This window comes from Monomorium pharaonis, chromosome 4, assembly GCF_013373865.1.
Source record: "Monomorium pharaonis isolate MP-MQ-018 chromosome 4, ASM1337386v2, whole genome shotgun sequence".
Taxonomy (NCBI): domain Eukaryota; kingdom Metazoa; phylum Arthropoda; class Insecta; order Hymenoptera; family Formicidae; genus Monomorium; species Monomorium pharaonis.
This window is the reverse complement of record NC_050470.1, coordinates 23,485,677-23,508,709: the sequence shown is the minus strand read 5'-3', so window position 1 is coordinate 23,508,709 and position 23,033 is coordinate 23,485,677. Positions and strand designations below refer to the sequence as shown.

The window sequence follows — 23,033 nt, the reverse complement described above, 5'->3', positions numbered from 1 at the left end:
TATTTTCCTTCCTAGGATAGAAATAAAGACCTCTGATTGGTTAATTCTCTTATATGCATTGTGCACTTTAGGTGCGTTCGAGGAGACGCTATTAGCGCTATCAGCATCAGTTTATCTTTGTTCTACTTTTAATGAGTAATGAAGATGGACTGATGCTGGTAGCGCTAATAGCATCTCCCCGAACGCACCCTTTGTATTATGCAGAAGTCTGTGCGGCTCTTATGCCTCGTCTACAATGAGGACCGATTTCACCAGCTCCGGTTATCTTAACCGGTTGGTTATTCCATTGGAATTGACCAATCGCATTTGTTAATTTTACTTAATGACAAATACGATTGGTCAATTCCAATGGAATAACCGGCCGGTTAAAGTAACCGGAATTAGTGAAATCGACCCGTCGGTAATTGTTGGTCGTAAGAAATCCAATCAATTACAGTTGATTTTAGAGAAAAATAAGCGAACATGATTGATTAAACTTCTTACGACCAACGACTAACAACTCATTGTAGACGAGGCTTTATTCTTCATTGTAGATTACGCCTTATGTAATTATATTTATTTTTATATAAAATTTGTTATCAGGGACTTTATTCTTAAATTCATTTACAAGAGAAATGTATGCGCAAATACCCGCTCTAATAGAAAAATTGCAAGTTTATTGGTTAAAAGCTATACGATAGCCAATAAATTTCCAATTTTTCTGTAAGAACAGAATTTGCGAATATGTTTCTCTTGCGAATGAATTCAAGAATCGAGCCCCAGATTTATTTTTTAGAAAAATCGCGAAATTAGAAGATTGGACAACTGTCCCCAAATTTGAATTATCAGGTCTGTTCGCGTTACATGCTCCGACATGCTCCTATTCACCCCAACGCACTCCAATACGTTGATTCCGATGACGCCAACCTATTAGAATGCGTTGGAGTGAGTAGGAGCATGTCGGAGCATGGCGACGCGAACAAACCAATCGTGAATTTTTGTCCACAATCGGCTGCCATATGAAGGCGGTTGGAGAAACCGCGCGCGCTGGCGCGTGCTCTTTGGCCAATGCGAACGCGGCGATTCGCAGTCGTGCGCGTCGTCGTGTGTGCGCGACTGGGCGGCCTCGGGGTCTTTTTCCTTCCCATTTTGTCTCGCGTGTACGGCACATCCACCGTGGTCACTGACGTTTCCGCTGTGCCATTGCATGGCCGACGTGTGCATATCGAGGCTCGCACTCGCGTGGTCGTACTCGCCGTGTCACGAGCTGCGTCGCCGCTGAAGAGGGCTAGCCCGCCGCGACACGTCGACGTGTCGGACGCACCTACCACGCCGTAACAATTCTACGAAAGTGAGTGTGGAGTATAATAGCCGCGAGCGAAGGTGGCCGCACGGCGCGTGCTTAAACCCGAGCGTTTAATGCCCGCGCGCGCGACACCGAGCCTAAGAGAGAAAGAGAGGTAGAACGGATGAAAGAGAAAGAGAGAGAGAGAGAGAGAGAGAGAAAGAGGAGAGTGGACGAACGGAACGGAACGGGCGGCCGCCCTGAATGAATGGCTATGTCGACCACGTTCCTTCGTGGCTGATATAATCCGGTGTGAACTGGATCAGTGCGGTATTTCGCAATTACCGATAATTTCCGACCGTAATTTTCACAGAGAGAAGCCCGTCGCAGGGTCCGGTACCCTCGTCGTCGACGCGGGTCACATTGCCCGCTCGTTCTTCACTGTCATCGTCCACGTCCACGTCCACCTCCGGGCGGACCAGAGCGCGCGTGGCAGCGATTAATTCTTAGTGTTTCGGACCCCAGCACACCGTAACGCCGCGACCACGCGTCCCCACGCACATCCGCAGCGATGTCGAACGAGGAGACCTCCGCCGACCGCAACGTCGAGATCTGGAAGATCAAGAAGCTCATAAAGAGCCTCGAAATGGCCAGAGGGTAAGTAGGTCGTCGCCGACGTGTCCCGCGCTGTCAGTTGTTATCGCCTTCCCGACATATGGCTTGGCAAAGCATGTGCTTGCTCTGTAATCCAAAGTTCTTAATCCCAAGAATCACTCTTCTTTTCATTGATAAATGTTGAAATACATAGTGGTTTCATTAGAGTTTATATCATGGAAAAGATATACGGGTGTCTTTTTCTTTATGCATAAGTGAATTTCTTCATAATTGTTTCTCGATCGTCTCTATAGTGAGCTGACAAATGAAAGTAGTTGAATTGTTTTTCTTTGCAGGAATGGCACGAGTATGATTTCGTTAATCATACCTCCAAAGGACCAAATATCAAGAGTGAGCAAGATGCTGGCGGATGAATTTGGTACAGCGTCGAACATTAAGTCACGTGTAAATAGATTATCTGTTTTGGGTGCAATCACATCGGTGCAGCATAGGCTAAAGCTATATACTAAAGGTATGTTTTTTGTTTATATCAAGTTCTTTTTGATATAAAAAATTGAGTATAAAAAATTGAGACACTTCTATGACTTTTATAATATTATAAAATATTGTAGTTGTATTATATAATAACAGCTTACAATTATGTTTGATTCTTTTTATTATAAATATATATATATTATAATATATATATTATAATTTTATCATAAATATATATATGTATAAAATATGTATAAAATATCTTGTTTTATATTAAAACATCAATTATGATTTATTTATGCATTTTAGTGCCTCCAAATGGCCTGGTAATTTATTGTGGAACTATTGTAACAGAAGAAGGAAAAGAAAAGAAGGTTAACATCGATTTTGAGCCTTTTAAACCTATCAATACATCTTTATATCTTTGTGATAATAAGGTATGTTTTACATTTGCAAATTTGACTGTATAAATGTGATGAATTATACATGATTTTTATACAAACTGTAACTTCATTTTGCAGTTTCACACAGAAGCGCTCACAGCATTACTTGCGGATGACAACAAATTTGGTTTTATTGTAATGGATGGTAATGGAGCATTGTTTGGAACGCTCCAGGGTAATACGCGCGAGGTGTTACATAAATTTACTGTGGATCTTCCCAAGAAACATGGTATGTATATATGCAAAAATAGTTAATTTTTGCCATTAATGTTCAAAACTCAGTTCAAGACATTTATATTAAACATCATCAATATGATTTCAGGCAGAGGTGGTCAATCTGCATTACGTTTTGCTCGATTACGCATGGAAAAGCGACATAATTATGTTCGAAAAGTAGCCGAAGTCGCTACTCAATTATATATCACGAATGATAAACCTAATATCGCTGGATTAATTCTTGCGGGTAGCGCCGATTTTAAGACGGAACTTAGTCAATCCGATATGTTCGATCCAGTAAGTAAAATTCTTTTTTTTTGTGATTATGACTATTTTAATTGTTTGTGTCAATGTTTGTCTTATCGTGAGCAATTTGATTTAAGCCAAAGTTTGTAAATTTGTTTCATTATAATTTTACAGAAAGAGATTATAATCTCTTATTTATTCTTTCTTCAGAAAACTGGACTAATTTTTAAAAATATTTTTTTTCTTTGGAAATGGTATTCTCGATTTATTTATATCTTTAATTATTTTGATATTCTCGTTTTACTTTATTTCTATTAGAGTAGAATATTTTTATATTTAATATTCTTAATATTATACATGTAGGATGGTAAGTCTGAGAATTGAATTTAGATTTTTTGACAAGCAATTGATAGCATTGTTAATTATCTAATGCATCTCATTAATTAATTCTTTAATTGATAACATATTTTTCAAACATGTGATTTTTTCAGAGATTACAAGCCAAGGTTATAAAGTTGGTTGATGTATCATATGGTGGTGAAAATGGTTTTAATCAAGCAATTGAGTTAGCGGCCGAATCTTTGCAAAATGTGAAGTTTATACAAGAGAAAAAGCTGATCGGTAAATATTCACATGCTAATTACAATACTAATATTATATAGTATGTTTGGTTAGTAATATATATTTGATTTTTATCTTGTTTAGGTCGTTACTTTGATGAAATTTCTCAAGAAACTGGTAAATATTGTTTTGGTGTTGAAGACACGTTGAGAGCCTTGGAATTAGGTAGCGTCGAAACTTTAATTTGTTGGGAAAATTTAGATATTCAACGATATGTTCTAAAAAATCATACGAATGCAGAAGAGAAAGTCCTACATTTAACGCCAGAGCAAGAAAAAGATAAAACTCATTTTACCGATAAAGAAGTGAGTATTGAAACGATGAGGTACAAAATAAAAAGTTTTTATTTTTTTATATCTTATTTATATATTTTTTTATAGAGCGGTGTAGAATTGGAGCTCGTAGAATGCCAACCATTACTTGAATGGCTCGCGAACAATTATAAAAGTTTTGGTGCCACTTTGGAAATTATTACAGACAAGTCTCAGGAAGGATCCCAGTTTGTCAGAGGTTTTGGTGGCATTGGAGGTAAGTTTTATATATATATATATATATATGTTGTCATTTTTTATTTTATAAAATAAATTTTATCTCCATATCTATTATATCATCAAAGATATAAACGTACATATCACAAATGGTCCTAGAAAAAAAATAAAACAAATGAAAAATTAAATAATGTAAATATAACAGAGTAAGAGAAAATAGAAAATTAAAATTAAGAAAAGGTATTAAAAAGTTTTGATACCTGTATTTAGAATAATATGTAATATATATGCTAGGATTTCTTTTTAATACAATTTGTGCATTTAGCTTGGTATGAAACATTACTGCCAAGTTATGGTTATTGTGTTCTGGGTACATGTTTCTAAAAGCCGGTAGATTAACGTTATGTCTGTAGACACCAGCAAAGATTATTTTGCATGGAAGATAAATTTCATTAAACTGATATTAACTGTGGAGTATATCTTGGTGTATAGGAATCCTCCGCTACAAAGTTGATTTCCAGTCACTGCAGGCCGATGAGCCTCTTGATGATGTTGACCTTGATGATTACTAATTTCATCTGTGAATTACTCAGAATCGAACAGGTAGCTCTTTCTCTGTCTTGCGTGCGTTCACTCACATCTCGTGTATTATAAAGCATATGATTTGCAAAGCTGGACAAATTTATCGTTTATTAACTTTTATGTAAAAGTTTTGATAATGTAATTAATTTGTTTGTACTTATATGTATAAATATAAATGAATTAATATAGAACTTCTATTAGTATAAATCTCTTAAATAAAGTATAAAAAGTTGAATTTATTATAAGATGTTATTTCTATATAATCTGGATTTTTAATATTTTTTTCTCATTTTTTCCTGATTGATGACATGTTATTAGTAAAATATTGCACAAAAAATTGACCGTATAAATATATAAATATTTACATAAAAATAAGTATATGATATCTTCTAAATTTATACATTTTGTTTTATAACATGTATAAAGTTATATCGTAAAACATTTTGTTTTTGATTAATCTAACAATAAATATAAAGATAAATTTGTCCAAGTCATTCACGATTTCTTTCTTGGGTTTTTCACTAAATAGTTTATTTCTTCTGTGCAAATCTGTAGTATACATATGCATATGTGTCTCTTAAAATAAGTTTGAATGTGGTAATAAGCATTTTTAGTTTATAGTTCTCAAAGTATTCCTTTTTTCTACGAACAAAAAGGTCTGAGAATCTTCGCTATTTTTCTTTTCTTTCTTGGTGGTAAACGCGTATAAAGAAAATCTTACGTGTATGTATGTATATATATATGTATGTATATATATATATATATATATATATATATATATATATATAAGGATAAAACTCTGTTTATATACAGGATGAGTTTAACTCTTCCAGTTTGCTATCTTTTCTTATCGCCGTGTTAGATTTATTGTCAGTATTCATAATTGGAATAGTAGATACAATGTACACAGTGATTGATTCATTGGAAAAATAGTACTGTTTGATAGCTACATACATTGTCACAAATATGTGGACACATATTTATTCGTTTAATAAATCATCTTCCATCTTCGTACGGTACCATCGTACACAACGAAAATCCATGACGAATTATAAAGGCCATGTTCACAGGCCTTTGTTTGAATGTTTAATAAACTGATAACGCTTTGAAATAATTAGCTTTTTTAGGCAACAATGACAAGTTTCATTATCATTACTAAGAATCCAATTACTTACTATGTTGTCCTGCCTTGAAAATGTTGATATTTATCTTACTAAAAATTACATTTTAAACATATGATACACGTTATTTGATAAATCTCAAATTGTATTGTTTAAATGTATTGTTACCACTCACATATATAAGTTATTATATGAGAATTTTTGTTAAATGAAAATATGCACAACGTTAAATAAATATACGCAGTATGTGTGCGTATATTTAAATTTTTTAAGATTTATGAATCTATTTTTTGTTTCTCAACTATAATACTTATGAAATATAGTTTGCATGATTATTTATAATTTTTGTAATATTTTCTATCTATCCCTTGGCAAGTAGATTTTTATTGCACATTTAATACATAATTTTGTTATTATTTTATAAATTTTATTTATCAATTTATACATACTGTTATTTATATATCTATTATTGAATTTATATTATTATGCTATAGTCATACAGACTATCATAACATTGATAATTACTAGTGATATTAAATCGTAGTATACGAGCACATGTATGACCTTTTAATATAATTGAATTTTTTAATCTATATAATATTTCAAGAAGAAATTAAAAAAATCGAATTTTGCTATTTATGTTAATAGCTTAATACAGCTATATTGTTATAGTTTAATATTAGTCTAAACGTAAGAGGCTGTTTCATTCATCATTATATAAAAAAAAAAACAATGTAATGTTTACTTCTGGAAATATAATTATATATTTTATAGGTAAAATATCGATTAAATTATCTTAATTCTGTATTTAAAATCTTTCTCTTTGGATGCCACTTTTTCAAATATTAAAATATCTATTATCAAATTTATAATGATATAGGAAGCAGGAGAGTAATCAACAAGATCCTACATTATTACATGCTATATTTTAAATCTTACAGCTTTCAATATACTTCTTTTTTGTTATACGCTACGTCCATGCTTATAATGGAAAATAAAAAATAATAATGTAATTCATCCCAATAATGCATGTTAAATAATAAGCAACATTAAGTTCATCATCATAGATAATATACATTTTACATATGTATAATTAGAGATAAATAATATATACTATCAAAAACTTGATGCTATTCTAAAGAAAAATGAAAAGTATTATCTCTGATAATGAACACAAGTATTATGCAATTATGATATCTATGAGTATTTATGCTTTCACATAGCAATTGCTTAAAATAGTTAAAATATTTAATACCTTTCAAGTATACTAATTGATATCTTATTTTTATTAGCTTGCATACTGGGAAAGGTATAGTACATGTTCTTTACTAATTATATAACAAAGATTAAAATATCAATACATTCAATTATTATAATTTACGCCAGAATATTATTTTATATGTATATAGTGTGTGTATGTTTACATTACATGAATTTGTTACAATTATAATAATGTTTATTATATCTTTATCATATATCTTTAACGTTTATTAATATCTTTTAATATTAATTTACTTTAAATATATATATATATATATAATACAAATTTATAAATTTTATTATTTTACTGCATGTCATCCTAGCTGTTAAAATACCCAATATTTACATAATTTAATGTTATTGTCTTCATAATAATTATTTCAAATTTAATCATAAAATTCAACTAGTCGCAATGTTTTTTTTTTTTTTTTGGACAATGTTTTCTGTATTTTTCAACATGCTTTATACTTAAGTTTTATATGAGTGTTCTATACAGTGTGTTTTACCATAATGCATATTATAATATATAATATATAAAAATATATTTTTTCTACTTAGGAAAAAGCGGTCATAAAATGTTAATTCAAAATTTATATAATTTATTACTGTCATGAACAGTTAATATTATACAGTTTTATGTATTTATATACATTTGCTTATATGCTATTGTTATATACAGTTGTTTTTAATATTTAATAATACTATCAAAATACTTAATAATATTTTATAATAATAATATTTTCATATAAAAAGATAATATTTTTTTAGCAAAGGAAATTTTTAAGTAATAGTTATCATTGTCTTGCATGTATCTCTAAATGTGTATTTTACAGGTATCTTGCGGTATAAAGTGGACTTTCAAAGTATGCAGCTGGACGACATCGAAACTGATAGTTTTGATTTGGATGACTACTAAGTCCATGATTCAATCGACATTTGGTTCTTATAGCTTTGGAGAAAGCAGGAGGGACACGAGTATGTTCTTTCTCATGTCCCAAGAAAGAAGCATTTAAAAAACCATGTTTCAAAATTTATAACAACAGCACGTACGATATCGTCATCAAATTATTATCTAGAATTTATCAAACATCAAGCAGATCGTAACCGACGAAAGAAAAGAGCACCAGCAAATATGACGCGGCTGATATAATTCATGTCTATAAAAGAAAAGGCGATTCGAAGACTGTAACACTTAATTAAGCCAGCTTGATACCTGCCTACTCTCATACATTCACCACCTTGTATTACAATTTATGATCCTTAATTATTCCTTTAAACAATTACACTACGCGCTCTACAGTTCCGAATACAAATGTACAGTGTATGGTGGTTCGATCGTAATTTTATATTAAATTGATGTTTGTCATCCTATCATAGATTTTACGAGAAATGAGTATTTGAACTATAAGGAGCGGTTGTAGCGCTATTTTGTTCATACACAATCATGAAAGAGCTGTAATAAACTGATTATTATGAACATACAATTGCGTATCGTGCATTCTACACCGATATTTGCAAAATTCATACGAAGAAGAGTTCTGTAAATAGATGTCAATTTTTAAAAACGGCACAGTTGCCTTAGACATAAGTTGAGGTCGCGTACACGATCCACGGAGTAAATGAAGTATTTCCGTCTTATGCAGTGATACACACTTGTAAACGTAAGGACAGATAATTCCTCGCAATCCTACATTGCTCCGTTGCTGGCTCTTGGCTCTTAGATTTTTGTACATTCACACAATTGTACATAAGAAATGCTTCGCAAAAGTATCGAAGTAATTTTTCATTGTTATAGTGATGCACCTCAGTGAAGAGAGATATTCCCCGCGCAATATTTAAACGGTTACTGAAGATATTACGAAATTTATTTTAACATTGTTAATTTAATTCGCTTATTCGTACGATGCCTCTGTAATAAACGACGCTATGTATGTATAAATGTGAAAAGAATGTAACGTGCAATTTTGGTGAAGTATCCTTTATGAAAAAGTACTATATAGAAAGCAAAGAGTTTCTCAAAGAGTCGAATGCTGTGAGATTTATTCGACGAAAACGGTGTATCGTTATTTAATAATGTTTTTACATTATTTGCGATACTGTTGTAATGTACACCTTGCAGAGACAAAAACAGGCGCACAAGAGAACTTCATCAAAGTGGAACGTTCGAAAGAGAGATCCGATTTTGCGATATGTGCACAACGAATTCCAGAACGTGATGGTTCGAAGTATTTGTATCTGTGTATTGTCTCTCACAAGATACCCAGATGTTAATTGCCGGCTTAACGTTTCTTCAAATTTTTATATGTAAACATCTCACTATAGGAGTCTAGATAATTATTTATTTCTATACATCGGTGCGACTACGTTTCTGCTTAGCGGAACATCCGATTTAAGTACGCAAGATAGATAAATTAAGAAATCAATAAATATCATTGAGTGAAAGAGAGAGAAAAAGGGAGAGAGAGAATGACGAGAGAAAAAGAGTGAGAGAAAGGAAGAGAATAGAGAAAGCCTTGTAATCTTTGTTTTAAGGTAAAAGATACACGGAAATGTCGTCCACGTGAGTTGCTTTAATAACCAGATCGATGACGTACTTAGATTATGGCTTGCCTATGATTTCTATAAGCATAGTTATATAACATGTTCGTCATTGATTATTTTATTTCTACGTATTTTGCCAGTGAAATGTGTTTTAATCGAAATTAATTGTTTCCTAACCTTATTAGATTTTGTATCCAACAGGAAGGCAATACGTAATATCGTTGTGAACATTTTATCCCGGCCGATTTTTCAGAGTACAATTTTATTGTAATACTTCACATTTTTTCGTATATGTATATCACACGTGCTGTTCTAAAATGAAATCTGTTTTTGCTGGATTACAAGTATATATGGATCATAGCTAAGGATTGAGAAAGAAATTTTTGATGGTACTGCTGCTCATTTTCTGTGAAATCTATGCTTTGTCAGGTGACAAAGAGGAAGATTGAAATAATGATTTAAAAACATTATATGTATATACATATATCATACATTAATGCAAAAATAAATTTTTTGAAAAACAATATTTTTACAACAGTAATTTGTTAATTATTAATTTTTCAATACATGTAATTTTGCAAGATTCAGCTTTAATAAATTGTCTTAATTTTTCACTCTAAAATTAATAATTACGTATATGCAAGATATGCGAAAACTATGATAAATCGGTTACCTTACTGTAAAAGATCAGATTTGTTGGAATAACAATAGTAGTGTTATTACACTTTTAGTCACACTTTTAACATTTGGAAAAAAAGTTTATCGAATAACCATTATTTCTAATCTTCCTTTTCTCACATATTTTACTCAAAGTTTTATATAAGAGAAAGAGTAAAGTGTCATCGTAATATATATAAAATGCCGAATAGAACTGGACAACCATAGGATATTAAACAGTACATGAGTGAAAAAAATACAATCTATGTTTCTCATACAAACAGATTGTTATTAGAGTCCGGAACTGTTACACTGGCATAACACCTCATGGAAAATTGGATCAATTTTTCTCGATTATTGCATTTTGCATATTATATAAACAATAGGTATTTAATATTAATTTATGATGGTTTATGTCAAGGCGATACTTCCGGACCCCAATCACAGTTCTTCATATTCAGAAATTTACTTGATGTCCACCTTTATTTAGACCGTTCGTATCCCGTTTAAATATAAGAAGGGAAGAAACAATACTTTCTCGTCACGAGAAAGGTATAAAAAGGCTCTATCGAACAAGAAAACAGTAACGGCTCATCTCAGCCTAAACGTAAATCTCAAACGAACGTAATTTAAAGACGTAGTCGAGATAATCTAGTGATTTTTATACGATTGTTGTACCTGGCTGTATATCAAAACGTTTCTGCTCGCTGTGTACATTTCGGACGGAGAGAATTCGATGTATTTCATTTCGGAAATGTGCAAGAGATACACTCTTTCTTTATATTTGTACATTTCATAAGATGAAAAAAAAAAGAGAAAACTGATAATACTGACAATAAACAAAAGGATATCAAATGTTCTGTATTTGTAGATTCTAAATTACAAAATAGGAGTAAGTATCGCGGTTATAGCAAAATTCATGTTTCATTTTAGCCGATGATAATTAGGAGCTTGAACTTAATTCAGATGGCAAGTTCTACTAGTTCTTGAATTTCTCTTTACCATGTAGCAAATATTAAAAATAACACTAATCAAACTGATGTATGGGCAATGGTATCGTAGCACATTTCACACAGTACTACGCCTGTGTTTATTTTATATACAAATACTTCATTTTCATAAAACTATAAAACACTCATTTCATCAAGACATCAGTTATTCTAATCAAATATCTTTTCTTCTATCATTTATCTTACATAAATAATTATAATACTCATTTTACAAAAATGTATTGTGACCAATCTGATTAGTATATTAATCTTCATTCGGAACGAGAAGATTGAGAGTGGCATCTTTCACTGCCGAACCCAAAAACTTTTCCTCGGCGCCACGTATAGATAAGGTCTCCGCGGCGATAGCGATCTTCCTTTCGTCCATCATCGCCGCCCTGACCCAATTCGAGCTGCTGCATTTGCCACAGCTGTGTGACGGCATACGGTTCAGGCTAACAGTTCGGTTGCCACAATCAGCACACTTGAAGAATCTCTTAACAGCATCGATCACGCGCAACGGATGTCTTTGTTCCTTGCACATGTCTGACGCTGAGAACGCTGTGTACTTGCATATTGCACACTTCACAGCTTTGCAATTGATTTTGAAAGTGTTCATCATCTTTTCCTCCATTCTCTCCTTTGCTTCCAGCTTGTTGAAATACTTCTCCTTTTCTTCGTCATATGACTTCTCGATCAGGTCTGTGTGTGACGACTTGGCTTCTAGCATCTCTTTAAATTTGTTATTTATGTTCGCTTTTTTCGCGTTTCGCTTTTCTCTCTCGTCATTCTCCCTCTGACGCTTCGCGTTTTTCTTCAGTTTTTCTTTCGCATTTGCGCGAACTTGATTAGGGTTCTTCGCTTCGATCTTTCCGTGCTCTTGCACCCATTTGATAGCATTCATCTTGGCATTGCGAATTTGTTGCTTAGTGATTGGTTCGGAGAAATCTATTGTATCCTGATTACATCCCGTTCCTAATCGCGGAGATGAAACTAGAGAAGCTAAACTGATCTTACCTGCGTGATTGCTCGTAGACTTGATTGGCATAGGATTGCTTTCTTTCGATTGCACTGGACTGGAACATATAATTGGTCCATTAGGCGTCGATTGTACCATTAATTGTTTTGAGGGCTGCCAATTTCTTAATTTATTCAGTCGCTCGAGATCTTTTTTCGATTGGTTGTTCATCAATTCAACAGTTATCCCTTTTTTACTGGTATCTACATTGTTCACTTCATCCTTCGTTCTCTTAATGCCGTTATTAGAAGCGGCCTCGGACAATAATTCCAAGCGCGCACGGTCCTTCTCGTATAGCTCGTCGTTGCGTTTGGCCAGTACCGGTACAAACGATGCTAATCCGTTGTAAGGCTTTCGTGTAACGGTCTGCTTATTCATGCGTTTTATCGCGTCTCCAGTGAAGCCGAAGCTGGTATTGCTCGACTGTATGTCCGCTCGTCGCGCACACTTCTTGTATTCCTGTTTAACATGATAGACGCAGTACTCGCATCGACTTGTGTTCACGATTGCGGTACACGGATCGCCATTCTTCTTGTTAGACTTGCATTTTCCCATGTCCTTAGACCTGCCGAGAATCATCAGCTTCTGCGGATTGTCGATCGACAGCGTTGCCTGATCAATGTTATCCTTACTCTCGAGCACGTTTGGATTGAGAACACCTATCACGCTACCAGTGATGGTTTTCCATAGTTGTTTGTAAGCGTTACTGAATAAAAAAATAGACACGGTTTTCAGGTCGTCGGAGAGATCGCTTATTTTCCAAATGCAATAAGAAGTGCCCTTCTGCGAGGTTTTCGTGGGCGATTTATTAATTAATACGCCGGCAATCACCCAATCGTTATGTATATTATCAGAAATAATGTGGCTCTTTACTCTTGATATTGTCACAGCTATCTTGTCTTTCATACGTTCTCTCAATTCCGCAGAAGATACAAGAGGATTAACTATTCTTATTCCAAAGATGGGATCACTGTACACGTCTTTTGCTATATTATTATTCTTACTTTTTATAGCGTTATTAAAATCAAAAGTCTTACTCTTTTTATTATTAAAATCAACAGTTTTTTCACTCTGTAATTTCACAGGCTGCTCAGTCTTTAATGAAGAGCACTCTTTTAACAATTGTTTTATTTCACGTCCGTAATTGGAGTACTTTTGTTCCTCAAAGTAACGCCTGTCTTCATCATCGGAAGAATCAAGCTTGTCGTCATAAATCCCATTGATGACTTTCTCACTAGTAGGTTTATTTTCATTATTTATGTTACTAGGTACAGAATCTAAGAAATTGAATTGTAATTCCGTTAAAGTCTTTTTGGGCTCTGATAGTTTGGACTGTTCATGTGATTCAGGTTCTGGTTCTCCAAGTTGCTTAGATTGTTCAGTTTCTTCAGTGTCATTTGATATGAGATTATTTAGGATATCTAGATCACAATCACTGTCCTCGTGCTCCATATTTCAGGTTCTTTAAAAAAGAAAAGGTAAAAAAATAAGAATATATTTATTATACTATAATTAATTGAATCATATGTAATTTTATTTTGGCTGTTTATATTAAAGTTAAAGATATATATAATCTAAAGAAGAAACATGTTTTGTGGATGTTCAGATAAAGACAAAGTAATGTCAAATGGAGTTGATTAACCCAATCAACCAATTGACTTAGAATTGATTTTAAGCTGCTTAGTATCAAATCATACATAATCATACTTTTTCTCCTCTATACTGTGGAATTACAAGTCTACTATTATAAAAATGTAATATTGAGCAGTATTAAATTGGCAAATAATTATTTTGAGTATTAAAAGCACTGCAACAGCAATGGTTTTAATACTTAAAATAAAATGTTAATTACTGGCCAATTTAATACTGCCCAGTATTACACTTGTATAAGAGCAAAAAAATTTTACTAGCAAAAATTTATTTAAAAAAATTAATTTTTATTTAATCAATCTGCTATTATACATTGATAAATAAAAAATCTAACCTTACTTACACGTTACTTTTATGTGATATCAGCAATTCATTGAAAATGTCGTTTCACCGTTACAGGAACCGTGTATAAATGCCTTTGAATCACAATTACCGATGTATTTGTCAACAATTTTTGCAACATACATATGTACAATTATTTACACAATCGAACGTCACGCCTGACGTTACCCGCCAATTCTTAGCAGCAGACGACGCGGCGAGTGCGGTGACCAGCGGCGAGAACTCGCTTGCGACTGCTTCGATAAGTCGAAAATTGCAGCGGGATCGATAGTTCTTTCGATAGATTTTGAATTGCGTTCAGTACTTATCGGAACGCGTCGCGGGTATGTAGTTGTGATGTCGGTCATTTCTTGAGTTTTCGGTTTTGTGATTTTCATGCACGGACGATCGTTGCGAGTGTCTTTCACAAGGCGAGTTGAACGTTTGTCGTGCGGCACATCGAACGTATAAGACAGGTATCACGTACGATCGCTATGTTGGCCTCGGAGAAGAGCATATCGATATCTAACCTAGATAAGTTATCGAGATCGACGCGTCTCTTGCTCAGCTATGCGAGTTTTCGTTTGCGCGGCCGAAATGGATCGCTGGCGTTTTCATCTCGTATCCCGCTTCATTCTCTCATCGAAATGCAGCGAGAGCGCAACACATAAACTATCGACATCAGGTATTTCGTTTATGTTCTGTTTAGATCAAAGGATAATCCTACTTTTAAATTATCCGAGTGAGTAGTGTAGATGGGCAAAAATATTTTTGTCCATAAATGGGTGAACGTATTCGGATGAAGCAGTATCATCCAGTCTAAATAGGGCATTACATAATTAATGTTATATGTCGATTTCATAAATCGCTTCCGTTGATGCTTGTATTAGCGATTAGATAGTCGACGGTTAGACAGTAAATGCTGCCATCTTTTCGCCGCACTATTTGCGCATCGATGACGATTTACTCGAAGCATAAGTTCGTATTCAGAACGCGCTTATAAAGATATTGAGACGCTTTTCTGTCATTCTATCTTTATTCATTTATTAGACTTGAAACAAGGATAGATAGCAGGCCATGAAGAATTTTAGTTTAGTTGTTCCACAATGACTTTTATTCTTTCGAGTTTGCGATTCTCCTGATATTAGAATCATAATAATTATTTTTATCAGTCTTGATAAATTGAAATGTTGGGGTAAAAACAATTTCATAAAACGTCACACACACACACACACACACACACACACACACACACACGCGCGCGCGCGCGCGCGCGCGCGCACACATACACTCTTTTATTTTAAAATTTACACACACACACACACATATTAACATAAATAAAATAAATATGTAATATTAATTATATGTACAGAGGATGCATTCTATAGTAAATTATCAACATTTCTTTATTTTAAAAAATCTTATTAATTAGATTTACAGAATTACAAAATTTTTTACACAAATTAAAGTATGCACAAAAATTAAGAGAGCAAAGGACATTTAATGCTCCATTAATGTATCTATGACTTATTTTATTACGCACGTTTCGAGAGACTGTGTCTGAAGTCATTAATAACTTATTAATAGATTAATTTATATTACATTAACTTTTATAGTTGTTATCACAGTATTGTCTTTTCTGGAAGAATAAGTAATGTAGTAAAAAGAGTCGTGATAATCACTAACAATTATTTTACTTGTTAAATTATATTTGCAACCTGCAATTACATCACATATAATAGCATGATCTGATTCATCATATATTGCTGATGCAATGACATAATTTTCTATATAATCACATGCACATTTTATCATATAAGATGTCCAAGAAGAGTTCTGCTCTTAAATTTCATGGCATATTTATCGACTCATGCAATTATTTTCTTCATTAAATTATCAGAAAGGAAGAAAAAAATGATTTTTACAATTAAACATTAGACTACTTAATATTTTATTAAATATTATATATTTTTACTATTGAATAGTAAGTATAAAATTGTTAAGGATACAAAATTTAAAGAAAAAAACTTTTTATTTTTAAAAAGGTTTTATTTTATTGAAATGTTATACTCTAATTTTATTATTAAACTTATTAATAACAATTGTTGATACCATAATTTTTGCGAAATTGTATTTTGATAAAATAAAATTAGGGAAGACCAGAACCGGTTCACTTTTTAGAATTTTAGTGACAAGATAATTTAAAACATTTAATTATTGCAAGTGACTATATCGCAATGATAGGGCTAATCTTCCTCAACATTTTAATCCTATTGACGAGGCTATAAATTTTATAGTTTCGTCTGTAATAATTAAAATATCAACATGTAATATGATTGCGTACCTGCCCAAATACTGGGGCAGGTGCGCTAGGAACTCGGGGCAAGTCAGCATAGATGCACTAAAATTATGACTCCTTGGTTTCTGAAAATTTTCCACTGCATATTCTTATAAATAAAAATATTCTTTGGTATTTCTTCTTTTAAAAGAAAAAGCACATGTGTAATTACATATTCCGTTTTTTCTTTTACGGTTTTACGGATTTTTTCTTTTAACAGAAATGCTGTGGAAAATAAATCTTGACTAAATTTTGTTTGAATTATATTAAACAACATTTAACTATATTAAAAGTTTTAACAATATTTATTGATAATAAATATAGTTAAAACTTTATTGATAATATTATACACATATAAGATACCTGCGGGTATTAAGGCCTAGCTAACTTAATTTTAAATAAAATGAAAAATACTGTATGTAATCAACAATATTTATCATAAATTAATTCTTTGGAGTTTCATAAACAAAGAAAAATTAAAATACCGCAACTTTTATCGAGAAGAACGTAAAAAATAATCATTTGAAAAAACAACAGAAATAGGAAATAAGCCCTATGATAGTAAAATAAGGCCTACGATAATAAACCTATTATTAACACATAACATTTGAAAGTTTAAGATTATTTATAGTTAATAATAATTATCATGCCCTTATATCTAATCAGGTCTCAAAAAAATTATAAAACTTAAAAAATACTTATAGAATCTTAATTCTTATCACAGCTGTAAAGGCACTCAAAATCATCCATATCCTTAAAAGATAGGCCAGCACATTCTTTATGATACAATTCGTCGCATCGGTAACACTTCCTCACATCAGCTTTTTCGTCTTCTTCTGCCTGCGCAACGTATTTATGAGTGAATAAATTGTGTTAGGTAATTTTAAATATATTTTCTGATTTTTAGGCTTTATTACCTGTTAGGCCTTATTACCTGCAGGTACCTTATAAAAAAAACTGTAAACTGTATGACTTTTTATATACGTACCCTTTGTCTTTTTTGCTCTTTTCCTCTGCAGTTAAAAGATTTATAGAAGAACTGTCTGTTAAAATCGCAGATTTTTTTTCTTATAGTTGTGATCTCGCTTAAACCTAACGGTCTAAATTTTTAATATCGTCATTTGATTTTTCTGTATTAATTATTGGAAGTTCTTCTATATTAAATACTGGAGATTCTTCTAGTGGAAATATTATAATTTCGATTAGTGGAAACGAATTTTCTTCTACTTTTAAATATGTAGTTTTTAACTTGCCATCAACAATGACATGTAGGTTGTATGACTGGAATATTGACTTGTTGAATGCCACAATTACACATAGACGCAGATGACATAATGTTAACTGTTTTTCTTGTGTTTCATATCCTGCCTGCAAAAATTTAAAAATTAAAAAATTTCTCTCTTTTCTACTTATACATTCTACCATAAAATAAGTAAAGGAGATCGAGTTATGTGTCTACGGCGGTTATATGTCCACAATACTACTATTTTAGGTGTAAGCAAGTAAAGGATGTCACCATTGTAAAAAGTTAAAAAAGTTCTACATAGATGATACTCAAAGTTTTTGTTTTTCTATGATGCTTTTGTCAGATGTTATATGTGTTAAAAACGAAGTTAAAAACAATTATTAACATTTTTCGATTATAGAAAAATTTATTGTTTAATAAGGACGGTAGTTTAATTCAAATTAGGTAAATATAATATTACTAATTAATAGTTAGTTGTTAGATGTGAAACATTTTTTTAAATTTCAAATTTTAATCCCGCATAACTTAAAATTCCTTATATGTTAAAAATTGAAAAATGTAGTTGGAGATATCTGTCTATATTAGCTTAGGATTATGTGTTCACACATTTCAATGTTGATGATTTATTTTTTTTATAACGGTATGCAACTACAAAAGGAAAACAGATAGAATAGACATTACATTTCAAGCAATAAAAGAAATAAAATTTAAGCGAAATTGTTTTTGCAAAACGGTGCTAGAGTTTGCGATAAATGTTTGTACTCTCACTCGTTATTGTAAGAAAGAAACTTATGAGCAGCTACTTGATCTTGAAGAATTGTCACTAAATTTTTATTTCAAAATATACGTCAAGTAATTATATGAATTTATCACATATACACACGCGCGCGCGCAAATAAAATAATAATAAAATAAAAAATATTTCCTGCAAGTTTTTAGTTTGAACGAGAATTAAATCTTGTAAAAAAAAAAGAAAAGAATAAAAAAGATGTCACGGTAAAAATTTTAAATTAAAAAATAATTATTTTAATAATCATAATTATAATAATTAATAAAATTATAATAATAATCACCATAACTATCCTTTTTTATCACTTTCTTTAAAAAATTAATTTTCTCTTTATTTTAATGTAAATATAAAAATTATCTTAATATAAATATATAAACGCGTTTTTTATTGTGGACAAATAGCCCCGTATACAGAGACAGACAGCTCCATATGTGAGACTATACTTGATTTGCTTAGTTAAAAAATTCACTGCTTTCAATTATTAAAAAATTAACAATTTTAATTACATATTTTTTCAATATAAAGGTTTGAAATGTTATATTATTAACATTTCTGTCGAATATTTTTATTAATCTTTTTTTAAAAGTAAATTTGGAAAAAGTGTAAATTGTAGACAGGTAGCCTCAATCTTTCCTGTAATGTTTAACTCTTACATTTGCTACTGTAATTACATCTTCTTGCTGAGATGGTGCGTCACATGATATAGATCAATCTGTTACAAATGACAGTGCAAAGTTTACATGACCGTGAATATATTTTCATTTAATGGACAAATACCTGTTTTCTGTAACAAAAATATTACCGAATTATTTTTATAACTTATTTGATATTACAGATTAATGTATAAATGAAAAATTACAATCAAATAAAAAATAAAAATTAGATTATATATATATATAACTTTTATATTATTGTATAATAAAAATTAATTTTTTTTTTTACTTACTGAGAAGCCTGCTGTAATGTTTAAGGGCGTTAAAGCCAAGGGCAGAACATCTTTTATAATTTTGGGTATATCATGAATTGTAATTTTTTTCTCTTGATTATTATGCATCCATGTATCCATAGCAGAGTTAATATATTTCTTAAGTGGACCATAACCACTTATGTCTAGTGGCTGCATTCTATATGAACAATGTGATGGAAATGACAGTATAACAATTCCGTTTTCTTTAGCAATATTTAAAGCCTTTATAGATAAATGAGAATCATGGTTATCTAATAAAAGTAAAACACGATTGTCTTTGCTAGGCCTCGTATACTTTATAAAATGAGTTATATAGAGAAGAAAAGTATCTTCATTCATCCACCCTGATAGATTGGCTGCCCCAGCACAGCCCATGGGACCAAAACGAATAAAATAATCCTTAAAATGAACTCTTGGGAAGACGAAAAATGGCGGAATAGAATCGCCAGTGGCTGATACAGTGCATGCTAAGGTAACATGCTGTCCTTTTTTTGCAGTTGTCATAAATGAAATTTGCTTTGCGATACGTCTCCTTATCACTTTATTTGGTTTCTGTATAGTAAGAACTCCAATTTCATCCATATTCCATGTATTAATTGGCTGCACATTAAAACGTCTTAAAATATCTTTCAAATTATTAAAAAATAATTGTGCATTATTACGATTGAAACCAGTAACTCTCGTTAAACTGGCTTCTTTAGGTGTTCTTATATTGAGTTTTTTATGATTTTTCATAAATCTACTCAGCCAGTCTTCTCCAGCCATCTTATTCTTCATCCAATTATCAGGTACTTTATTTTGAATTGCAACAGCATATTGATATGCTAATTTTCTGGCTTCTTTTGGTGATATGCCGAAGTAAATATTGCTATATTTTATCAGATATTTTTCTAATTTTTCTTCTTGATATTCAGTGAAAATACTTCTTGTTTTACATTGGTCATAGCCTATATTTATATCAATATCAGTAGAGGTTGTCGCTTCTTTTGTTTCTTTTATTTCTTTATATTTTTTACAGTATGTATGTAAACTTCGCAGTGGTATATTATAAACTTTTGCCATGGCTTTACAACTGTTACCATCTTCTACGACTGCTTTCACAGCAGTCATTACGATATCTTTTGGTATAGATGCTCGATTTGTTTTTCTTTTATAATTTCTCATCTTCTGCAAAATCTTTACTTTTATATCTAAAAAAAATATACAATTATATACATATATACCAAGCTGAATTATTGAAAAATTGCATATTTTAAAATTTGACAAGGTAGCACGATAGCTACGCGTAAGAGTAACTCAGTAAAAAATTACTCAAAATGACTTCAAGTCAATGTCTTTTTCATCAAAAAGGCCTCACCGTCGATTTGATGTTTTGATTATTTTTCACTAAGAATACCTAACATAACCTAGGTATCTAGATCTGACGCGCGGCCTCCGCGGCGTGCGGAGGTTAATATATCATTAAAAAAATTACAACTTACAAAATATCAATATGACTTACATGTTTTCTCTTTTTTCCCCACTCATCCAATATCATTCAATATTAATAAATGATATTGGATTAACACGCGTCACGAGAACCATAGCTCACTATAGCTTTACAGATTACTAACCTTATTTCTTTGCGCGTAATTACACCAGTAGAGTGTACAAGTGTACACTAGTTCATCAGTGCTGCCAAAGAAAAATGAGCGAATCTGCTCTATCTTTATTTATGCAATTTAATAATTTTAAGGATAAAATTTACTCTAATTATATAAGACATTGTATTGCATATCTACAAGAAATTTCTAATTAATAATAATTACAATACTTAAGTTCATTCATGCACGATATAAAATGTCAGGAGAAAATTTCGAAACGTCTAAAACTTTACTCGATTGCCTTCAAAACAGTTTTTTCTTTCTTTTATTTAATATTTGTTTGATTTTAATGAAAATTGGAAATAAGTGTCTATGCTAAAATATGTTTCATGATTCTACTCGAATTGTTTTTCACAGTAAGTATATAAACAAAACAATTTGCGTACTTATTCCTTCTGCGCCACGGTGTCTCCTGGGCAACAATCGTGTAACTTTTTTCTTAGAAACGTAAAAAGTGAAAATTAAGTTTCATGTAACTATCTCTTTCTATTAGTGTTGAAGAGATGAAAGAGACAGTAATTTGAAACTTTTCACTTTTCATGTTTCCGCCCTAGGAGAAAAATTACATGATCGATATCCTGATATCAAATTAGTCGCAGTGTTATTAAAATTAAATATAATCAGGCGGCGCTCTAAATATTCTTATTAAAATTTACATACATACATTTTTTATGTTTCAAAAATCTTTAACTTTGTTATGCATATAATATATAAGATTGTGTATATAATATTATATATATACATTTATATATTTCATATTATATTTTTTATTATACTGTGTCTAACTTACATTTAATATTATTATTAACGATAATATTAAATGTAAGTTAGAAAAGTACGTGATTTTTAAAGAAGAATAATTACTTTTAAGAATTAATTTAAAGAAGAATAATAATTTCTTTGTTAACGTTGGATTCACGCAAATATTCATACGTACGAAACCGTGCTACCGTTATTTATACTCACCGGTTAACGATTTTCGTAGCGAGGTGACCGCGCTTCCCGCAAGCATTGGAATCGACCAGTCTCTCTTTATGAAATATTCAGGTTAGATGTTGCAGTCGGACTAACTTGAGCAGTCAGTTTGCATCTAAGCAATTCTCGCAGATGAGGAGGCAAGCAGCCAGTTTATATCGAAAATACATTTTGGAATTAATCAAAAGCCTTACGCGTTGTTGTATTAACTCTTGGCAGAGCGCGACATTATTTCTCTTTGCGGATCAATATTATGACGTGTTATTTTTATTTGAAGTGTTACAGATATCGCTTTAAGTAATACGTGATCTTTTTAATCATTTATAATATTTTGTAAAAATTTAAAAATATGGTAAGATTGGAAGCATTTGGTAAATATAGAATGAAACAAACAAGCAAGTTGATTACAATTGTTGTAATAGTCACAAAAAAATAATATAAAACATATAATTAATTGTTTTTTTTAACTAATTATTGAAAAATTCTAATGTCTATTTGAAATTTGAAAGTATATTACTGAGATATTACATAAAATAAATTGGTTGACTAAAACTTTTATTTTGCCTTG

General features: G+C 31.4%; 4 protein-coding genes across 13 annotated transcripts in view; 2 read left to right on the top strand and 2 right to left on the bottom strand.

Moving 5' to 3' along the window:
- The first annotated feature begins 1,059 nt into the window (after window positions 1-1,059).
- LOC105833703 (eukaryotic peptide chain release factor subunit 1) lies at window positions 1,060-10,809 on the top strand. Of its 3 annotated transcripts, XM_012675640.3 has the most exons (12): window positions 1,061-1,330; window positions 1,638-1,921; window positions 2,215-2,390; window positions 2,663-2,790; window positions 2,875-3,025; window positions 3,119-3,309; window positions 3,750-3,879; window positions 3,964-4,184; window positions 4,260-4,407; window positions 4,860-4,970; window positions 7,363-7,379; window positions 8,164-10,809. In XM_012675640.3, the coding sequence occupies exons 2-10, from the start codon at window positions 1,836-1,838 to the stop codon at window positions 4,937-4,939; spliced, it is 1,311 nt and encodes a 436-aa protein (XP_012531094.1). In that variant the 5' UTR covers window positions 1,061-1,330; window positions 1,638-1,835; the 3' UTR covers window positions 4,940-4,970; window positions 7,363-7,379; window positions 8,164-10,809. The 3 variants fall into 3 exon arrangements, with proteins under 3 accessions (XP_012531095.1, XP_012531094.1, XP_012531093.1); XM_012675641.3 differs by lacking the exon at window positions 7,363-7,379 and having other exon boundaries at window positions 1,060-1,330; XM_012675639.3 differs by lacking the exons at window positions 4,860-4,970; window positions 7,363-7,379.
- A 476-nt stretch (window positions 10,810-11,285) lies between these two features.
- Window positions 11,286-14,734, bottom strand: LOC105833702 (protein MCM10 homolog). Of its 2 annotated transcripts, none has more exons than XM_036285912.1 (2): window positions 14,520-14,734; window positions 11,286-13,997 (listed from the first exon to the last, which is right to left on the bottom strand). In XM_036285912.1, the coding sequence occupies exon 2, from the start codon at window positions 13,985-13,987 to the stop codon at window positions 11,783-11,785; it is 2,205 nt and encodes a 734-aa protein (XP_036141805.1). In that variant the 5' UTR covers window positions 13,988-13,997; window positions 14,520-14,734; the 3' UTR covers window positions 11,286-11,782. The 2 variants fall into 2 exon arrangements, with proteins under 2 accessions (XP_036141805.1, XP_012531092.1); XM_012675638.3 differs by having other exon boundaries at window positions 14,529-14,734.
- Window positions 14,735-14,870: 136 nt separating this feature from the next.
- The window catches only part of LOC105833704 (protein couch potato), an 89,303-nt gene continuing 81,140 nt past the window's right edge, over window positions 14,871-23,033 (top strand). Inside the window, exon 1 of the mRNA XM_028189137.2 lies at window positions 14,871-15,191. The gene's annotated coding sequence lies outside the window, so the exon portion shown is untranslated. The remainder of the gene's footprint in view (window positions 15,192-23,033) is intronic.
- On the bottom strand, window positions 15,890-22,038 carry LOC105833706. 7 transcript variants are annotated; one of them, XM_036285920.1, is made up of 6 exons: window positions 21,349-22,037; window positions 19,827-21,037; window positions 19,658-19,664; window positions 19,534-19,592; window positions 17,833-18,212; window positions 15,890-17,684 (listed from the first exon to the last, which is right to left on the bottom strand). In XM_036285920.1, the coding sequence occupies exons 2-4, from the start codon at window positions 21,009-21,011 to the stop codon at window positions 19,588-19,590; spliced, it is 1,197 nt and encodes a 398-aa protein (XP_036141813.1). In that variant the 5' UTR covers window positions 21,012-21,037; window positions 21,349-22,037; the 3' UTR covers window positions 15,890-17,684; window positions 17,833-18,212; window positions 19,534-19,587. The 7 variants fall into 7 exon arrangements, with proteins under 7 accessions (XP_036141813.1, XP_036141810.1, XP_036141812.1 ...); XM_036285917.1 differs by lacking the exon at window positions 19,534-19,592 and having other exon boundaries at window positions 17,833-18,022; window positions 18,098-18,212; window positions 21,349-22,036; XM_036285919.1 differs by lacking the exon at window positions 19,534-19,592 and having other exon boundaries at window positions 17,833-18,019; window positions 18,098-18,212; window positions 21,349-22,036.

What these genes read in the sequence shown, in the direction of transcription:
- LOC105833702 (XM_036285912.1), bottom strand. Translation starts at nt 13,987, where the DNA reads ATGGAGCACGAGGACAGTGATTGTGATCTAGATATCCTAAATAATCTC.
- LOC105833703 (XM_012675639.3), top strand. Translation starts at nt 1,836, where the DNA reads ATGTCGAACGAGGAGACCTCCGCCGACCGCAACGTCGAGATCTGGAAG. An exon ending in GCTAAAGCTATATACTAAAG is followed by an intron (nt 2,391 to 2,662) that starts GTATGTTTTTTG and finishes TATGCATTTTAG; the next exon opens with TGCCTCCAAATGGCCTGGTA. An exon ending in AATCCGATATGTTCGATCCA is followed by an intron (nt 3,310 to 3,749) that starts GTAAGTAAAATT and finishes TGATTTTTTCAG; the next exon opens with AGATTACAAGCCAAGGTTAT.
- LOC105833706 (XM_036285914.1), bottom strand. Translation starts at nt 21,011, where the DNA reads ATGAGAAATTATAAAAGAAAAACAAATCGAGCATCTATACCAAAAGAT. An exon ending in ACATTACAGCAGGCTTCTCA is followed by an intron (nt 19,665 to 19,826) that starts GTAAGTAAAAAA and finishes TTTTTGTTACAG; the next exon opens with AAAACAGGTATTTGTCCATT.